Source organism: Zonotrichia leucophrys, chromosome 22, assembly GCF_028769735.1.
Source record: "Zonotrichia leucophrys gambelii isolate GWCS_2022_RI chromosome 22, RI_Zleu_2.0, whole genome shotgun sequence".
Classification (NCBI taxonomy): domain Eukaryota; kingdom Metazoa; phylum Chordata; class Aves; order Passeriformes; family Passerellidae; genus Zonotrichia; species Zonotrichia leucophrys.
Window position 1 is genome coordinate 409124 of NC_088191.1, and position 18221 is coordinate 427344.

An 18221-nucleotide genomic window follows, 5' to 3' on the forward strand; every position below is an offset into this window, starting at 1 on the left:
TGCCTCGGGCACTGCCCTAACCCTGCCTTTGGTGCTTGTGCCAGCTGCAGGCCCGGCTGCCCTGGGCACTGCCCAGCCCTCCAGCACGCCCCAGGCTAAAGCAGCGCCCCAGCAGCCTCCGGCCCAGCCCCAGGCCAAGCCAGCAGCAGCAGCAGCGCCCCAGGCACAGCCCCAGGTGCCCTCCACACAGCCCCAGGCCACCCCTCAGCATCAGCAGCAGCAGCTTTTCCTGAAGCAGCAGCTCCTGCAGCAGCAGCAGCAGCAGCAGCAGGCTGCCTTCTTCCAGCAGCAGCAGCAGCAGCCGCAGATGATGCAGGCTCAGCAGGTGGGTGGTGCAGCAGGTTTGTCACATCTGTGTCTGCAGGGCTGTAGCTCTGTGTTTCCTGCTCCTTTGGGGGGACTGGGTGCAGCCTTTGGGCATTTCCCCAGTCCTCTGGCAGGATTTGCTCTAGGTCCTTCACACCTGCAGCCTCTCAAGCAGCAATTGTTTCCCAGTTCCCAGTGATGCAGCAAGGAGCGCCCGCGCAGCAGCAGCAGCTGATGCAGAACTACTACCAGCAGCAGCAGCAGCAGCAGCTGCTGGCCCAGCAGGCAGCTATGCAGCAGAAGAGCACAGCAGCAGCAGCAGCAGCAGCTCAGCAGAAGCAGCAGCCCCAGGCCCAGCCTGGCTCAGCACCCCCAGCACAGCCACAGGAGCAGGGGGTGAGACCTTGGGGCCCTGGGACTTGGGTGCAGCTGCTCCCCTGCCAGCTCCTGAGGGCTGCTCTGAGCCTTTCCACCTCTGCTCTGGGTCTCAGCCTCTCTACCCTGAGCAGGTTTGAGCCCAGCCAGCCTTTGCCAAGCCCTAATGGAGGTTTTACCTCCAGAGCTGCACCACAGGAAGGGGAGAGACTCTGCCTGTGCAGTAATCCTGCAACACTGCAGAGCAGCAAATCCCTTTGTTTGTCTGGTTTTTGCTCTCCAGACCATCCCCAGTCCATGGCTGGCATGCTGGGTGCTGTTTTCTCCCCAGTCCATGATTGGGACACTGGGTGCTGTTTTCTCCCCAGTCCATGGCTAGGAGCTGGGTGCTGTTTTCTCCCCAGTCCATGACCTGGACGCTGGGTGCTGTTTCTCCCCAGTCCATGACTGGGATGCTGGGTGCTGTTTTCTCCCCAGTCCATGGCTGGGATGCTGGGTGCTGTTTTCTCCCCAGTCCATGGCTGGGTGCTGTTTTCTCCCCAGTCCATGACCTGGACACTGGGTGCTGTTTTCTCCCCAGTCCATGATTGGGACGCTGGGTGCTGTTTCTCCCCAGTCCCTGCCTGGCACACCGTGTGCTCCCCCAGGAGCTGTTTTCTCCCCTGGCTGCCGTTCTGAGCGCGGTCGCTGTGCTTTCCTCCCGCGGCAGGCGCAGGTGCAGGCTCAGAGGCAGCAGCAGCAGCAGCAGCAGGCCCAGGCCCAGGGGCAGGGGCAGAAGCTGGGCTCCCTGACGCCGCCCTCGTCGCCCAAGGCGCAGCGCGCGGGGCACCGCCGCATCCTCAGCGACGTCACCCACAGCGCCGTGTTCGGCGTGCCCGCCAGCAAATCCACCCAGCTGCTGCAGGCCGCGGCCGCTGAGGCCAGCCTCAACAAGTCCAAGTACGTGCCAGGGCCGGGGGGGCAGCCTCAGCAGCTCTGAGTAGGTGCCAGGGCTTTTGGGGCTCAGCCTCAGCAGCTCTGAGTAGGTGCCAGGGCTTTTGGGGCTCAGCTCTTGGTTGCAGATGGGTTAATGGCTCTTGTTTGGGGTGACCCCATCCAGATCTGCTTCCACCACGCCCTCGGGCTCGCCAAGGACCTCGCAGCAGAACGTCTACAACCCCCCTGACGTGTCCACGTGGAACCCCTTTGATGATGACAACTTCTCCAAGCTGACAGCTGAGGAGCTGCTGAACAAGGACTTTGCCAAGCTGGGGGATGGTGGGTGCCCGGGGTGCTGTGACACCTGCCTGCTCTGGAAGGGAGGGTGCCATGGGGTGGGGATGCTTTGGGCAGGGAATGCTCAGGGACTGGGGATGGTTTGGGCAGGGAATGCTCAGGGATTGGGGATGGTTTTGGTCAGGGAATGCTCAGGGATTGGGGATGGTTTGGGCAGGGGATTGGAGATGGTTTTGGGCAGGGAATGCTCAGGGATTGGGGATGATTTGGGCAGGGAATGCTCAGGGATTGGGGATGATTTGGGCAGGGAATGCTCAGGGATTGGGGATGATTTGGGCAGGGAATGCTCAGGGATTGGGGATGGTTTTGGGCAGGGAATGCTCAGGGATTGGGGATGGTTTGGGCAGGGAATGCTCAGGGATTGGGGATGGTTTTGGGCAGGGAATGCTCAGGGATTGGGGATGGTTTTGGGCAGGGAATGCTCAGGGATTGGGGATGATTTGGGCAGGGAATGCTCAGGGATTGGGGATGGTTTTGGGCAGGGAATGCTCAGGGATTGGGGATGGTTTGGGCAGGGAATGCTCAGGGATTGGGGATGGTTTGGGCAGGGAATGCTCAGGGATTGGGGATGGTTTTGGGCAGGCACTGCTCGGGTGCCCCATATTGTTACAACCCTCTGGCTAAATCCTTCCAGGTGCTTTGTGTTTGCAGCTCTGTGGTGCCTCCAAGGCAGAGGTACCAGCTGCTTTGACTGGTACTCAGGTGCCTTGGAAGCTGCAGTTTAAACTCTGCTTCATCTGCAAGTTGGGATTTGCAGCAAGGGCCTTGAGTGGAACAGTGTCCTGGAAATACAGATGAGCAGCCTGCTGTCAGAATAGAACAGGAGTTTCAGAATCGAGGTTTCCCCCTAACTCTGGGTGTGCTTTGCAGGGAAGGCTCCAGAAAAGGCAGGCAGCTCCACAGAGAACCTGCTGCCAGGGTTCCAGCCCGCAGCCCCCACGGACGCCTTCGGTGGCTCCTCCTTCCCTGCTGGGCCAGGTGAGTCTGGGAGCATGGGCAGCCTGGGAGGGCAGCTCCTGGCCAGAACCTCCTTGAAGGGGAAGGAAAATGCTGCAAACAGAGTGTAGGGGCACTGAGAGCTGCAGGGAACGGGGCTGGCACTCGAGGAGAGGGGGGAATGCCACAGCTGGGTGGCAGAGACTGTGTGGAGGCAGAGGTGGGGCTTGTGGTGAGGGAAGAAACTGAGCCCTGAGTTGCCAAGGAAGCTCCTTAGTGTGTGGAGGTTCCATGGGGCTCCTAACAAGGAGCAGAGCCTGCCCTGTGCAGTGAGGGAGCTGGCTGGGAGCTGCTGCTCTGTGTGGAGGAGCAGAGACACAAGGGTCACTCCTCTGCTGCAGGGTGAGGAGAGCACAGCCCCATAACTGACATGGGCAGCGATGGAGGCAGTGATTTCTGCCCTGCCTGGGCTGTGTGGCTCCACCTTGGCTGCTCTGAGGAGTTTCTGTGCCTGTGGGCCTTGTCTGGCTCTCCTTTGGCCCTTGTGTCCCAGGGTTTGCTGTGAGCAGCCCTGCTATGCCAGACAGCCCTGGTGAGCGCTGCTGCTCATTCCCACTCCTGGAGCATCCGCTCTCCCTGGGGGCAGCTCAGACCCCCAGGCACAGGTGGGAAGCTGCTTCCAGAGCTCCAGGGGCCAGGGATCCTGCCCTGGTGACAATGCTCCTTCTGGAACAGAGCAGCCCTTGGTGAGAGGAGTCTGGGATGAAGAATCCTTTGTGGGGCAAGGAGGGACAAATCCATTTGTGCTTATTTCTATTTATAAAAGGAGATTTAGGGGAGCTTATAACTGAGCCTGGTGTGTTGGTTCTTACCAGAGAGTTAAGGAGTTGGAGTCCCTGACACAGGAGTGCTCCTGGGGAGTTGCTTTCTCTGTGAGCAGTTTCTGCTGTTCCATCAGCCTGTGTGGGTGATGCTGAGCAGCAGCAGCTCCACATTGGGCTGTGAAATACCTTCTGCAAAGCCTGAGGAGCATCTGTGTGCTCTGTGGTGCTGTACCACGGTCAGTTCTGCAGTGTCTGTGTTCAAAATGTGCCCCTTGGCTTCCCAGTGCTGGGCTTGGCATGGGAAGGAGCCTTGGGAATCTGGGCTGGGCACTTGAGCCCTTCTGTCTTTGCCCAGAGACAGGAGCCTGTCCCAGCCTGGCTGCTGGGACAGATTTTATTGCACACTGTGCGTCCTTTGTGAAACCTTTCACCTTTTGTGCTGCTGTGGAGGCAGATAACAGTTCTTCCCCGCCAGGAAACGTTCTGAGATCTGTGGGTCAAACTGTGTTGGAGAGCTGCATGGCAACAGTGGTTTTGTTTGGGTTTTTATTGTTTTCAGTGGCACACTTGGTCAGAGTGTGGCTGTGCCTGTGCTGGGGTTTGTTCTGTGCTTTCTCCTTTTCTCTGTTCACTCTGCCTTTTCTTTTCTTTTCCTTTCCTTTCCTCTTCTCTACCAGCTGAAAAAACGAAAGACATTCTGAGCTTGGACTCTAGCCCTGCTCTGCTGACTGTGCCTGATCCTTTCACTCCTCTCCCGTTATCTGACACCCCAGGTAACCCGAGCTGGGGGAGGAGGGGACACTCCTGCCCTTTGTTCTGGCCTCTGGATCTCCTGCCTCTGTGCAGGCACGCCTGAAATGCCGGGCACTGCTGGCACTGCCAGGCTCTGCTGGGCACTGCTGGCACTGCTGGGCACTGCTGGGCACTGCTGGCACTGCCGGGCTCTGCTGGGCACTGCTGGCACTGCCAGGCACTGCTGGCACTGCCAGGCTCTGCCGGGCTCTGCTGGGCACTGCCGGGCTCTGCTGGCACTGCCGGGCTCTGCTGGCTCTGCCAGGCTCTGCTGGCACTGCTGGCTCTGCCAGGCACTGCTGGGCTCTGCCAGGCTCTGCTGGCACTGCCGGGCTCTGCTGGGCACTGCTGGGCACTGCCAGGCTCTGCCAGGCTCTGCTGGCTCTGCCGGGCACTGCTGGCTCTGCTGGCACTGCTGGCTCTGCCAGGCTCTGCCAGGCTCTCTGCACTGGGGGTGGTTTCCATGGCAGGGCTGGGTGTCCTTAGGGCTCAGCATCCCCAAAGGGATGGCAGGGCTGGAGCAATGTCCTGGAGGAAAGCTGGGAGCTGGAGTTGTTCAGTCTGGAGCAGGGGGGGCTCCAGGGACCCCTCAGAGCCCAAAAGGGTCCAGGAGAGCTGGGGACAAGGGATGGAGGGGCAGGACCCAGGGAACGGCTCCCAGTGCAGAGGGCAGGGATGGGTGGGAGATTGGGAATTGGGAACTGTGCCCTGAGGGTGCCCACCCTGGATCCCAGCAGTGCCCAAGGGAGAAAGGAACGCTCCAGGGGAGCTTCCAGCACATTCCAGAGCCCAAAAGGGCTCCAGGAGAGCTGGGGACAAGGGATGGAGGGGCAGGACCCAGGGAACGGCTCCCAGTGCAGAGGGCAGGGATGGATGGGATGTTGGGAATTGGGAATTGTGCCCTGAGGGTGCCCACCCTGGATCCCAGCAGTGCCCAAGGCCAGGCTGGGCGCGGGGGCTGGAGCAGCTGGGACAGTGGGAGGTGTCCCTGCCAAGGCAGGGTGGGATGCAGTGATGGTGGGATGGCTTTGAGGTCCCTCCCAACACAAACCATTCCAGGATCCTGTGAGAAATAATCCCCAGGTGATTAATTACCTGCTTCTGGCTTAAGCTGTTTTCAAATGGCTCCCAACCATGAAATTGTAGGTTTTATTACTGTTAATCTTTCTTTCCTCTAAGAGTCAGTGTTTCTTTGGCTTCCAAAGTCTGTTGCAAATGTGAGCATCTTGAGAAGCACAAGTTCCATGTGACCTTTTCTGATTTGGCAAGGTTTTGCAGTGCAGTTGGTGCTATTTCATTTACTTTGCAGTGCTGCTTCTGAGCCTTTTCTGTGCACATTTCTGACTGCAGCAGCCAACACTTTTTAGCACAGATTATGTAAGGGCTTAGGAGCTCATTTGCAAATCGGTGGGATTTGGAATGTGGGGATGTTTTTATCCTGCAGCCTCTCTCTGTGAAGGTGTGAGCAGGTCCCAGTGTGAGCCCCAGAGCACAACTGCAGCTCCCATCCTCATCCTCAGCCCAGCTCTGGGCCGCTGCTGCTTTGGAGCACCCAAAAAAGACAATTTCATGTGTTTGTTCTTGAATATTTCCAAGGCCTGGGGCTGCAGAGTTTCCTTGGCTTGGAAGCTGAGAGGGTCTGTGTGTAAATTCAGCAGAAAGGATCAAACTCCTGGATTGGAGCTCAGGTTCTCACCTGGCTAAAGCTCAGCTCAGGCCAAACCACCTCCCCTTGGCACCTGGAGGTGCAGGTGGCATCACCTGAGTGCCCGCCACACCTTGCAGGGCTGCTGTCGCTGTGTCCCTCCTCTTCCTCCCTGTGTAATGGCTGCAGTTCTTAATGGAATTGTAATGAGGAAGAGGAGCTGGCAAGAGGGATGTAAAAATATGGCAAAACATCTGTTAAAACAAGGGAGAATTAAATATTCATGCTGAAAACATATTTCCTTGTGTATGGGCAGGAAAATGAGCCAAGTTGTTCTTAATGAGCTTATTTCAGGCTTCAGCACTGCCTGATCTGGGCTGTTGGTCAGGGCAGCTCTCTGTGGGTCACTGGCTGATGCACGGAGGGTATTTCATTTTTCTGGGAGCAGAACACTGGATGAGATGTTTTTAATCACCATAACTCTACTCCAGCCCATAAATTCTGAGGAGGTAACTGGGTGCCCAGCTCTGCCTGGGTGTTGAGAACAGCTGCAATAAACAACTGTATTGCTGCTGAGGATTTATTTGCACCAAGATGACACATTGAGATAAAGTAATTGCACATGCTCAATTAGGCATGCACAGCAGCTGTGGGTGTGCACTAATGATCTGAGCTTGCATCTTGAGTTGGGGAGATGCAAAAGGGCAACTGCTCATGTGGGAACTGATGGATTTATGGCTGTATTTACTGGGAGGACAAGGTGGGGGTGTGATGATTTAAAGCAGCAAAGCCAGCAGACCACGAGAATCCAGCTAGATGAGTGTAAAGAGCATCCAGTGTTCTCCTCCTGGGCTTTCAGTTTGAGCTTACTGCTTTACAAATATTTGAGGTCTTGAACGTGAGCCTGAAATTGCTTGGTTTTGCTCTCTTAAGGAGCCACTGTTTGTCACTGTTTAAAAAGAAATGACACAGAGTTATGAGAGGCTGAGTGGCCCAAGGGCCTCAGTGTGCACTGAGCTGCTCCTTTTGTACACTGGCCTGATGCAGGTGGGCCTGAGTGGTCATTTACTCAATGCATTGCACCTGAAAGAATAATTATCAATATGATTGTTCATTTACTCAGTGCATTGCACCTGAAAGAATAATTATCAATATGATTGTTCATTTACTCAATGCATTGCACCTGAAAGAATAATTATCAATATGATTGGTCATTTACTCAATGCATTTCACCTGATTGAAGAATTAACAAGATGCCCATTTGTAAACAATCTTGGAGAATAACAAGAAAACAGATATCAGGAAAACAACACTTGCAGGCTGTTTATTATAACTGGCTATCATAGTTTACCTCCAGCCCCCTGAAGTCTCCCAGGCCCGTTGTGGGAGAGCTTTTTCAGCTTTCTCTCTCTGAGCAGGGTCCCACATGCAGAGCTGCTGGGTGCTGTCCTGTTGGCTCTGTGGTGTTTGCAGAGCCCCAGTTCCCTTTCCCTTTATTGTGGTGTTTGCAGAGCCCCAGTTCCCTTTCCCTGCGTTCCCCTCCTCTCCCTGCCGTGCTGTGTGAGAGCCAGCCCCGTTTGCCCAGGCAGAGGGGTGCAGGGCATTTCCCTGGGCTGGCGCAGGGGCTGGGCAGCCGGCAGGGCTGCTGTGCCTGCTCAGGCTCCACCGGCCCTGGCAGAGCCCCGGGCAGTGCCCGCCCCTGCCCTGGCAGGGTTTTCACGGCCGTGTTCTCTCCCCCAGCTGCCCCCCAGAGGAAAGGACTCTGCTGTGTGCTCTGCTGAGCTGGGTGTGCTGCCCAGGGCAGCCCTGCAGTGGGTGCCAGCCCTGCAGTGAGTACCAGCCCTGTGTGTGCCCCTGTGCCTGCCGGGCACCGTGTCCTCGCCCTGGCACACAGCTCTGCCCTCCGCTCCCTTTTAACTCGCAGCGTTTCAGGAGCTCTTTCTAATAGCCTGCTCTAACCCCAAGCCCCTTTGCCTCTCTCGCCTCTTGGTTGGTATTTTTGATATTGACATTATTGATATTACCTTGATTGGTGTTTTCTCCTAACTCTGGTGTTCCCTAAACTGCTTTCTGAGTGTTTGTGGCTGGAGGGCTGTGTGGGCAGCAGTGAAAGCAGCATGGCAGTGGAGGCTGCAGGTGCCAAGTGTGAGCAAACTGACTGTAAACCCATCAGGTGTGTGCAGGGTGCTGAGGGAAAAGCTGAGCTGAAGGAGGTGGGGTTTGGGATAAAGAGAGCTTTGCAGCGAACCAGCTGAGGGCCTGGCACAGAGAGCTGGGGCTGCCCCTGATCCCTGGCAGTGCCCAAGGCCAGGCTGGGCTTGTGGCTCGAGGGAGGTGTCCCTGCCAGGGCAGGGGTGGCTGAGCTCTGAGAGCTCTGACTGTGCAGCCCAGGGCTCTGTTCAGAGCTGATTCTGCAGCCCAGGGCTCTGTTCAGAGCTCTCACAGCTCCTCTGCAGCCCAGGGCTCTGTTCAGCTCTGATTCTGCAGCCCAGGGCTCTGTTCAGAGCTGATTCTGCAGCCCAGGGCACTCAGAGCTGATTCTGCAGCCCAGGGCTCTGTTCAGAGCTGATTCTGCAGCCCAGGGCACTCAGAGCTGATTCTGCAGCCCAGGGCACTCAGAGCTCTGATTCTGCAGCCCAGGGCACTCAGAGCTGATTCTGCAGCCATTTCCCACCCGTGGTGCAGGTGCTGCTCTGGGGCTCACACACAGCACAGCCAGCCCTCATTAACGGTGTCTTCTTCTTTCTTCTGCTTTTCTCACTGTTGCCTCCTTTCCTCCTTTTTCCTGCTTACCCCAGAAAAACTGATTGAGGGCCTCAAATCTCCCGAGCCTGCGCTGCTGCTGCCCGAGCTGCTGCCCCTGGCTGACCCCTTCGGCAGCACGGCAGAGCCTGCCAATGGTAACTGCCCCCCTGTGCCCCTCTCTGTGCCCCCCTCTGTGCCCCCCTCTGTGCCCCCTGCATGCTCCCCCAGCTCCCAGAGCAGCCCTGGGTGCTGCTGAGCCTGAGCTGCCCTCTCCCTCCGGGGTGGGCACTGAGCAGGGGCACTCGTGGCTGCTCTGCTGATCCTTGGGGGTTCTCTTGGGAGTTCCCTCAGCTGCTGGTTGAGGGTGGCAGAAATGCCTTTATTTGTGTCAGCAGTTGGTGTCTGAGCGTGCCCATGGTTCCCAGCAGGAGGAGGAGGAGGGGAGGGTTCCTGGGCTGGGAGTGCTGGGGATGAAGGGGGGCAGGCAGGTCAGGGCTCTGGGGGCTGCAGAATTGGGGTTTGCTTGCCAGGTTATGCAGACAGGGAGTGCAGGCTGTGCCATCAGCTGCTGCTGTGGCTGGCTGTGACCTGTGGCTCTGGCAGGAAGGAAGGACAGGACTCCTGTGACAGTAAAACTTCTTCTGCTTTGGCAGTTTCTGGCAGTTGTCTGAATTGTAATGATCTGAATGCAAGGGGACTCCAGTGGTCACTGCTTTCCTTTTGCTGGACAAGGATCTTGTGGATATTTCCTTCCTGTTCAGCTGCAGGGCAGGTGTTAGCAACCTGCTGTTGCACCCTCTGGGTATTTCAAATTGGGCTTGTACAAATCAAACAAAAGCTGAAACCAGGCTTCAAAGCCAACCAAACCCTCGAGCTGACAGTGCAGGTCAGTGAAGGATTCAGACAACTCCTGCCTCAGTTTCCTCCTTGTGCTTTTCCTTGCAAACTAAACCTGTGTGTGCTGTGCCCGTGGGAAGGCCAAGCTGCCGTGGCTGTGGAGAGCCTGATCCCGGGGCTGGAGGCGCCCCTGGCCCAGCGCCTCGTGTCCCACAGCGACTCCGTGGCCTCCAACAGGACAGGTTGGTCAGGCCTGGGGCTGGGGGTGCCCCTCAGGGGCTGGGGGTGCTCCCTCAGGGGCTGCTCTGCCACGGGGGCTGCCCAGGAACTGCTCTGCGCTTCCCCCTCTCCTTGTGGGAATGGAGAAGTTTCTTCCCCCGCGGGTGCTGGCCCTGCCCAGGCTCCCAGCGAGTGGCCCAGGGGCTGCCCGAGCTCCCGGGGGTGCCCAGGGTGGGGATTTGGGGTGTCTGTGCAGGGCCAGGGCTGGGCTCTGGTCCCTGTGGGTCCCTTCCCACTGAGGAGATTGTGTGCTGGAGTTCCCTGAGCCACCCTCGCAGCTCCTCTCTCTGCCCTTCTCCCTGGGCTGCAGCTCCTCTCTCTGCCCTTACCTGGCCCTGTTTGGTGCCCCTGCTCAGCCCCAAGGGACAGAGCCCTGCTGGGGTGCTGGGGCTCTGTCCCTCACTGTGGGCAGCAGGGCGGGTTCTGTGCTGGCTCTGCAGCAAAGCTGGGCTCCCTCCCTGCCTGTGGGCGAGGGGATGTGGCCACAAGGGGAGGTTAACGCTGTTTGTGTCCTGTGCAATGCCACCCCGGGATGCTCACCTGGATCCAGACTCTCTCACTGGGGAAGACTCTCTGCTTGACTGTTCTCTGCTCTCTAACCCTGCTGCTGACCTCCTGGATGAGTTTGCTCCTGTAGCTTTCTCAGCTCAGCCTCACAAAGGTAAACTGGCCCTCGTGCTTCACAGGCACAGCTGCTCTGGCCTCTTCTGGAGCTTCACTGCCCCCAAGCCACTGCTCTGTTTTCTTCCCAAGCTGCTCAGACTTGGAATGTGCCCTGATGTACTGAGGGAGGGGGAAAGTCAATTATTCAGCTTGACTGTAAGGACAGAGTTTGTGCAAAGTGGAGTTGTTTTCCATGGGGGTGGGCTCTGTGTGCAGCCCTTCCTCACTGAATGCACTCTGGGTTTGCTTTTTGCACGTGGCATTTGAGACTGGTGGGTTTTTCTGCATTATTCGTTCCAGAAGGGAGCCTGATAATCATCTGCCATAAGGCTTTGGAACAAAAGGAATTTTTTGTGGTTTTTGGAGTAGCATCCCAGGCAGATGAGCTCTTGCAGCCCTGGGGAATGTTGTCCTTATCAGGAGAAGTTCCTGAGCCCAGCTGTGGTGTCACAGCAAACTGAATGGGAGCCAGGGGCAAGGCCAGGGGGTTCCTCAGGGTTGTTTTGCCTGGGTCTGATCCCCCCGAGCACAGAGCAGCTCCACAGCTGCTTTCTTGCCTCACCTCTCCCCAAACCTGTGCAGTCTTGGTCAGCTTTGGGTGGAAATCTTTTATTCCCAGCAGGAGTCAGACAGGAATGTTGTGTTCATGGAAACTGTTGGGTTGATGTGTCCTTGCTGGGCTTTCGGGAACATTTCATGCAGGAGGTTTGGGAGGGTATTTGAGGTGTCTGAAGGAACAAGGAGTGATGCCCAGGGAGTGTGAGAGGCTCTGAAAACACAGAATTGCCTGATGAGGTGGATCAGTTATCTCCTCTCTGGAGATGGTTGGCAGTGCCTCTCCCACGTGTTGAGCTGCAGCTGATGTGCTTTGAAGTGATGGAATTATCTCCCAGAGCTGCCCTGGGGGCCTCTGGAGAGCCTCTCACAGCATCTGGGCACTCTCCAGGCAGGTGAACTCCTTGCACATCTGCCTTCATGCGGTTTCATTGCTCGGGGTTTGTCTCAGGTGGATGACTGGAGTCTCCTCTGTGGTTTGTTTTGTTCCCCAGCCCTTTTCCTGTCCCTGTGCATGAGAGCCAGCCTGAGCCCTCGCACCAGGAGCTCCCCCGGGCTCTGCTCACCTTGCAGCCGAGCCCTCGGAGTGCTCAGGCTCTGTTCTGGGTCCTGCTTGCTTTGGTTTGATCCCCTCCACTCCTGTGTTTCATTGCCTCTCTTCTTTCCTGCCCACACTTACCAACTTCATTTCACCTTTTAAATTGAACTCCTGCTTCTAAACCCTGTCTCTGAAAACATTAAACAGAAACCTGTTCTAACACTCCTGCAATTCTAACCAGCCTCTCTGCTGTCTTTGCTTCTTTGCCCTTATTTCTCTCTATGCTGCAGAAGATACTAACCTGATATCAGGCTTTGATGCTCCTGAGGGCTCTGAAAAAGTGACAGAAGATGAGTTTGACCCAATTCCAGTGTTGATATCCAAAAATTCACAAGGTAAGCCAGGATGTGGGAGCGAAAAAGGGAAGGAAGAAAGGCAAGCAGTGGATCTGTAAATGAGTTTTGGGGCAGTGGTGCTGCAGCACGGGGTTCCAGTGTGTGAGATGGGAGTGTGGTCCCTGTCCCAGCTCCCTGAGGGGCTCTGGGCAGCAGAGCCTGTGGCAGCTGCTGATTGCAGCGTGCTGGCCCCGGTGCCCTGGAGAGCCCTGCTGGGTACCAGAGAGCTGTGCTGAGTTCACTGAGCTGGGTCCCCTCCATGCAGGCTCCCCTCTGCAAGGGTTTTGTGATTACCTGGGGAGGTGTAAAGACAAATCCAGAACTTTTTTGTGTGTTTTGGGGGGTTTTTAAAGGCTTTTTTTGCCTTTTTTTTTTTTTTTTCAGTTAGGTCACAAAACCTTTTGGCTTCCCTAACTCCCATTCTTGGTCTCAGCAGGAATGTGCTGAACCTTGCTCTGCACCAGTCTTGGCTTTCAGAGGCTGACACTGGTTAGGAACAGTTCAGACATTACACACTCCTCTGGAAGTGAGGGATTTCTCCCAAGGCTGGGCCAAGACAGGGTTGGAAGCAGATGGACTCTGAGGTCCCTTCCAACCCAAACCATTCCCTGGCTCTCTCCTTTAGTACCCAAGCCCCAGTCCCACGATAGCCCAGTTCTCCTGGACGCAGCTCAAAGCACCCAAAGGTGCTCCTAAAATAGATTTCAATATTTAAAATTCTGGCCTGTCCTTTCTGTGGGCTCTGGGAGTGTTGAATTTGTGTTAGAGATCCCTTAGCAAGGACAGGGTTCTGGATAAGCTTTGTGGAAGGAATGGGTTTGTAGGGATTTGCTGTGCTGGTTTGGTTTGGGGGCAGAGGGTGAACAGCAGGCAGGGGATTCATTGCTGTGCTGATGCAAATAACGAGAAGAGCTTGAGCAAATTCTCTGTTTTGCTTTGACTTTTTTCTTTCTTTCTTGATCTTGAACTTCTGAAACTGTCGTGTGTGCGTGTGTCCTGCTCAATACTGAATTCCTATCTCTCACACTTTCAGGTGGGCATTCTAGAAACAACAGTGGAAGCTCTGAGTCCAGTCTTCCCAACATAGCCAGGTCTCTGCTGCTGGTGGATCAGCTCATAGACCTGTAGCAGTGACACAGTAGCAGTTTGTGTACCTACCCACACCTCCGGTTTCCTTGCCAGAAGAGTTTCCTTCCTTGTGCTTCTTTGGGGCTTTTTTTTGTTTTTTTCTTTTCTTTTTTCTCCTTTAATTAAGAGAAAAACCTGCCAACAGGAGACAGTCCCCCAGCTCTCTGGCTGTCCCCCGTGGCCTGGGGAGGGTTTGGCTCAGCTCTGCAGTAGCCTGGTGTGTGTCAGGCTGGGTTCCCTGGCCCTGCTCAGGGGGCTGGGGCTGCTCTGGGACCCTGCCCCAGCCTGCTGTGCCCAGCAGGGCGTGAGCAGTGCAGCCCCAGCTGGGCTTTGTGCTTTGGGCTCTGTCTCTGTTCCCCACGCTGGGCAGGGCCGGGGGACAGCGGCAGGGACACCCCTGAGTGCAGGACAGGGGCAGCAGAGCTGGGGCTCTGAATTGCTGCAGAGCAGGGGCAGCCCCGGGTTCCTCCCGGCCATACCCTGGGCTTGGTGCACATGAAGAGTTTTCCAGCTGCCCCCAGCTCTTGGTTTGCTGTTTGACAATCCTGCTGGGAACTAACTGCTCTTCCTGGGGGAGGGAAAACAGAGAAAAGGAAAAAGGAAAAAAACCAGATTGTTAAAGCTGCAGAAATGACCCTAAGTGAAGCGTGACAAGGTTTTGAACCAAATCCATGTGAGTATGGCTGTGACCAGTGTTTCACTGACCTTTTTTGGGGTGAAAAGGGCGCTGTGGCAGCAGCAGATGTATTTTCTGTGACTTCTTTTCTGTGTTTGACTGGAAAAAAAGAAACTCCCCTCAACCTACTGTAAATGGTGTATGAAACAAATTGTCCTCCGGCTGTTTGTCTATTTTTAATCCTGGTTTTAGTCGAGCATCTGGTATCTGTTCTGGGTTCTCCATTTTCTCTTGTAACTGCTATAGTGCACCCCAGTTCAGTATGGAGCCATTGTTTCAGTAGACAAAGATTCCTGTGGGCCTCTCTCCACCCCAGTCTCTGTGACCACGCATGCCCTGGGTTCAGGTGGTTTGAAATCAGTGCTGCTACAACTCGATGGGTTCTCCCTTTTCCTCGCCCCTCGCTTGGTTTGTCCGTAGCTGGATCCGCTCAGCTCGTTCTCCTTGGCTTCCCACCGAGTCTGGAATCTCTCTCTCGTGTTTGAAAGCCCTCTCTGAGCAGAAGGACTCTTCCTCTGTAGTGGAACCCCCCAGCTTCCTGCTCCCCGTGTTTGTGTTTGTAGCTGTATTAGTGGCGGTGCAGTTCCCCCGTGCGAAAGTGCGAGCGACTGAATGTGTCTGTGCTGACCTCGCTGGGAAGGGAAGAACCCCACGTTTGTGACTCCTCCTCTCCTCTCCTCCCCTCTCCTCTCTCCATCTCCTCCCAGCCCCACACTTAGTTTAACAAATTCTGTACATAGAGCTCCCATCGGTTGTGTCTCTACATTACTCTTCTTTTAAAACCTACACTTACTAATAAAAGTATTGCTTACGTGTGTTGTATCATTACATGTGTATACTGCACTTTCCAAGAGAAGCTTTACATGAGAACTATGGAAATGACCTTAGTAAAATTGTGGATAGAACTTTATTATTTTTTTGTTTTATATTCCTAAAGCACAGGCGAGCTGGACTGGAAAACACGAAGATGCTATAGATAGAAAGTTATTGTATAGTCAGATACTGAGATTATATGAAAAGAGAATGGATTTTAAAAAGTAACCATCTACTGTATATTAGAAACAAAGATTTCTGTGAATTAAAGTACTTTTAAAGAATGTTTAAGATTTTAAATCTAATGGCGCTTGTTCAAGGGTTCTGGAAAAAATGACAAATGCACTGGGTTGTTAATAATGCTATTAAATAAGCAGATGTGAATGTTTATTTTATTGCTTTTTCAAGTAGCTGTTCCTGGGTGTGGGTGGAAATGTGATATTCTGGAGACTGTTCTTAGACCTCCTTCATCAGAAAATACTCACCATGTGCTTGCAGAGCGAATGGGATTGAGAGATGAGTGGAGATTGGGGATTCATTTTAAACTCCAGAAGCTGCGAGTGTGCCACGGCTCTGGGCTGGGCTGGTGCTGCTCAGAGCCGAGGGGTTCGTGTGAGAGCCTCACCCACCCTGTGTCCCGTGGGCCACGTTTGGTGTCCCTGGGGGCAGGGTCAGTGCTGGGGCTGGGCCGGAGCCAGGGGGGCTGTGCTGGCCCCTCTGGAGGGCTCTGGGCTCAGCAGGGCTGTTCTGCTCTGCCCTCGGGGCTGGCGCTGGGGTGACGGTTCTGGGGATCTCCTGTCAGGGCCAGGCACAGCCACGGCACCTGGAGCAATTCCCCTTCACCCCCGGCTCTGCTCTGGCTCTGGGTGGCAGAGGTTCCAGGGAATGGTTGGAATTTGGTGTTGGTTACTCTGAGGGGCCCTTGGAACCCTGCTGTTCATCCTTAACCAGATGAGCTCAGTCAGCCTCCCCATTTCTGACACAGCCACTGTGTCGGGAGCATCTGTCCCAGAACAGGAGCTGCCCCTCCCTGGCTCTGGACTGTCCAGGTCCTCTCAGGACCCTCTGGGACCTCCTTGGCCAGGGCTTCAGGTGCTGTGCAGCCTGCTGGGACAGTGGGGGGAGAACCCTGGCTTTGTGAGAGATCTTCCTCCTCCTCCAGCCTCCTCCTCACAGCCCAGGGCAGCTTGAGCCAGGCTGTGTGGAGCAAAGTCATTTCTAGAGGGAGCTTCTTGTAAAGGAGCCATAATGGTGTTCTTTGGCCTAAAAGCTGTGCAAAAGCACCTCGTTTAAAAATCCACTCGCTGTGCTGGCCCTGGGGAGCCAGGAGGGGCTGCTGGATGGGCTTGTGCTGGGGACAGCCCTGCTCTGGGGACATCCCTGCTCTGGGGACAGCCCTGCTCTGGGGACAGCCCTGCTCTGGGGACATCCCTGCTCTGGGGACAGCCCTGCCCTGGGGACAGCCCTGCTCTGGGGCTGGGCTTGTTCTGGGGACAGCCCTGTGCTGGGGACATCCCTGTGCTGGGGACAGCCCTGCTTTGGGGACATCCCTGCTCTGGGGACAGCCCTGTTCTGGGGACAGCCCTGCTCTGGGGACAGCCCTGCTTTGGGGACAGCCCTGCTCTGGGGACATCCTGCTTTGGGGACAGCCCTGCTTTGGGGACATCCCTGCTCTGGGGACAGCCCTGTTCTGGGGACATCCCTGTGCTGGGGACAGCCCTGCTGTGGGGACAGCCCTGCTCTGGGGCTGGGCTTGTTCTGGGGACAGCCCTGTGCTGGGGACATCCCTGCTTTGGGGACAGCCCTGCTCTGGGGACAGCCCTGCTCTGGGGACAGCCCTGCTCTGGGGACATCTTCCAGAATGAGGCTGCTCCTGGCGTGCAGGGCTCAGGAGTTCATCCCTGCTGGGATGTGCTGTGTGGGTTGGTGTGCCAGAACTGCAGCATTGAATTCCTCATCCTCTGGAGCTGAAGGCTCTGGATGTGCCTCCAGGTGTCCCACTGTGATGGCTTTGAGCAAACACTTAATCCTGCAGGCTGTGCAGTGCCACAGGTGTCCCTGACTCTGGGGCCGTGCTGTTCCTCCTTGCTGGCAGGGCTGGGTGGGGGTAGTTCTGGACTCTTGTTCAGAAGCAATCATGGAATTGCTTCTAGAAACTGGAACAGAGGAATTGGAGTTCAAGGAAAACCTGCACAGTGCAGGAATGAAGGAGTGATAAGTCTTTGACCCCTTTACAGTTCCAAACTAGTAATGCTGCTCACTGTGCTGGTGTTTAGCTGCCTGTTCCTGGGTGTTGAGTCCTGCCTGACCCTGGCTTGATGAAATCAGGAGAGTTTCCTGGTGGAAGGGGAGCTTTAGGCTCCAGGAGTTTCTCTGTCTCCCCTGACCTTTCTTTTGAGATCCTCACCATTGTGGTGACTGCTCTGCCTCTTGCTAACAGGGAGTAAATCTTTTCTAGTCTTCCTCTTGGTCATTCCAGTGCTCTGCCACTTCAGGGCACTGTTTTCCTTGGAAGCTGGGGAAACTGCAGGTGCCAGGGCTGTCACCTGGGGCAAAGCTCTGAATACCTGCAGAGTGTGTTCCTGGGGTGCTGAGTGATCAGAGGCGTTTAAAGGTTCTCCCTCTTGAAAAAGAGCCTGGGTGTAGTTTGGAATCTTCCCTAGTGTGTATAGCTGACCCTGGAATCAAATATTACACACACTGGTGTTGTGCAGCAGAAAACTGCTGCTGAGCATTTGGTGCCCTTTTCACATGAATGGGCAGAGAGATCAGAAAAAGGAGTTTTTCCCAGAACAGGGCATTCTGCTTCTTGTGCAGTGTCCCCACATTGAGGGCTGTGTGCTGCTCAGCAGATGGGTTCAGATGCTGTCCTCCCTCTCTTACCCTGTCCCAAACGGCTTGTTGGGCACGAGTTGGGCAGAAGATTGCAGGCAGCTGTGCTGTTGTGGTGCAGGGCGGGCCCTTGGTGCCCCTGCTCTCCATGCTGAATGCCTTTTCCCCCGGGCCAGGGGCAGCTGGTCCTGCTGTGGCTCAGCTGTGGCTCAGAGTGTCCCAGTGTCCCCTGGCCAGGGTGGCACAGCCTCCTGGCACCTGTGCTGCTCCTGGCATCTGAGTGGCCCCTGAGGGAAAACCAGTGTGGAGAGCAGGGCTGCAGGACAGACAGAGGGGATTTTGGGGAGTGGCTGCTCCAGTGTGCTCATACCTGCTTTGTTAGCCGTGTGCTGTACCAATAAATGCTGGTTCTGATGCCTCACGAATGGGTCTGTGTCTTTCCTTGTGAGCAGTGATGGAGGAGGGGGTGTTCTGTGTCTCTGGTGCCCCAGGGCTGTCATGGGTGTGTAAACATGAACAGTTAACCGGGCAGTTTTCCCTGGGTGAGGTTCTGGCACTGCAGGGTGTGTTGGTTGGTGCCTTGCTGACCCTGGGTACCACCCAGCCT

The 18221-nt window shown here is 55.7% G+C and overlaps 1 protein-coding gene across 2 annotated transcripts in view; it reads left to right on the top strand.

Annotated features, from left to right (window-relative positions):
• The window catches only part of AAK1 (AP2 associated kinase 1), a 52785-nt gene that overhangs the window by 31840 nt on the left and 2724 nt on the right, over nucleotides 1-18221 (top strand). The window contains exons 12-22 of one of the 2 annotated variants that reach the window (XM_064731222.1): nucleotides 45-325; nucleotides 496-702; nucleotides 1391-1620; nucleotides 1781-1938; nucleotides 2827-2934; nucleotides 4394-4489; nucleotides 8952-9053; nucleotides 9876-9977; nucleotides 10565-10675; nucleotides 12061-12165; nucleotides 13199-15172. In XM_064731222.1, coding sequence (XP_064587292.1) covers nucleotides 45-325; nucleotides 496-702; nucleotides 1391-1620; nucleotides 1781-1938; nucleotides 2827-2934; nucleotides 4394-4489; nucleotides 8952-9053; nucleotides 9876-9977; nucleotides 10565-10675; nucleotides 12061-12165; nucleotides 13199-13293 — 1595 coding nt within the window. In that variant the 3' untranslated portion in view covers nucleotides 13294-15172. Of the gene's footprint in view, nucleotides 1-44; nucleotides 326-495; nucleotides 703-1390; nucleotides 1621-1780; nucleotides 1939-2826; nucleotides 2935-4393; nucleotides 4490-8951; nucleotides 9054-9875; nucleotides 9978-10564; nucleotides 10676-12060; nucleotides 12166-13198; nucleotides 15173-18221 lie in introns of those variants that run through there. The other variant, XM_064731221.1, reaches the window with a different exon arrangement.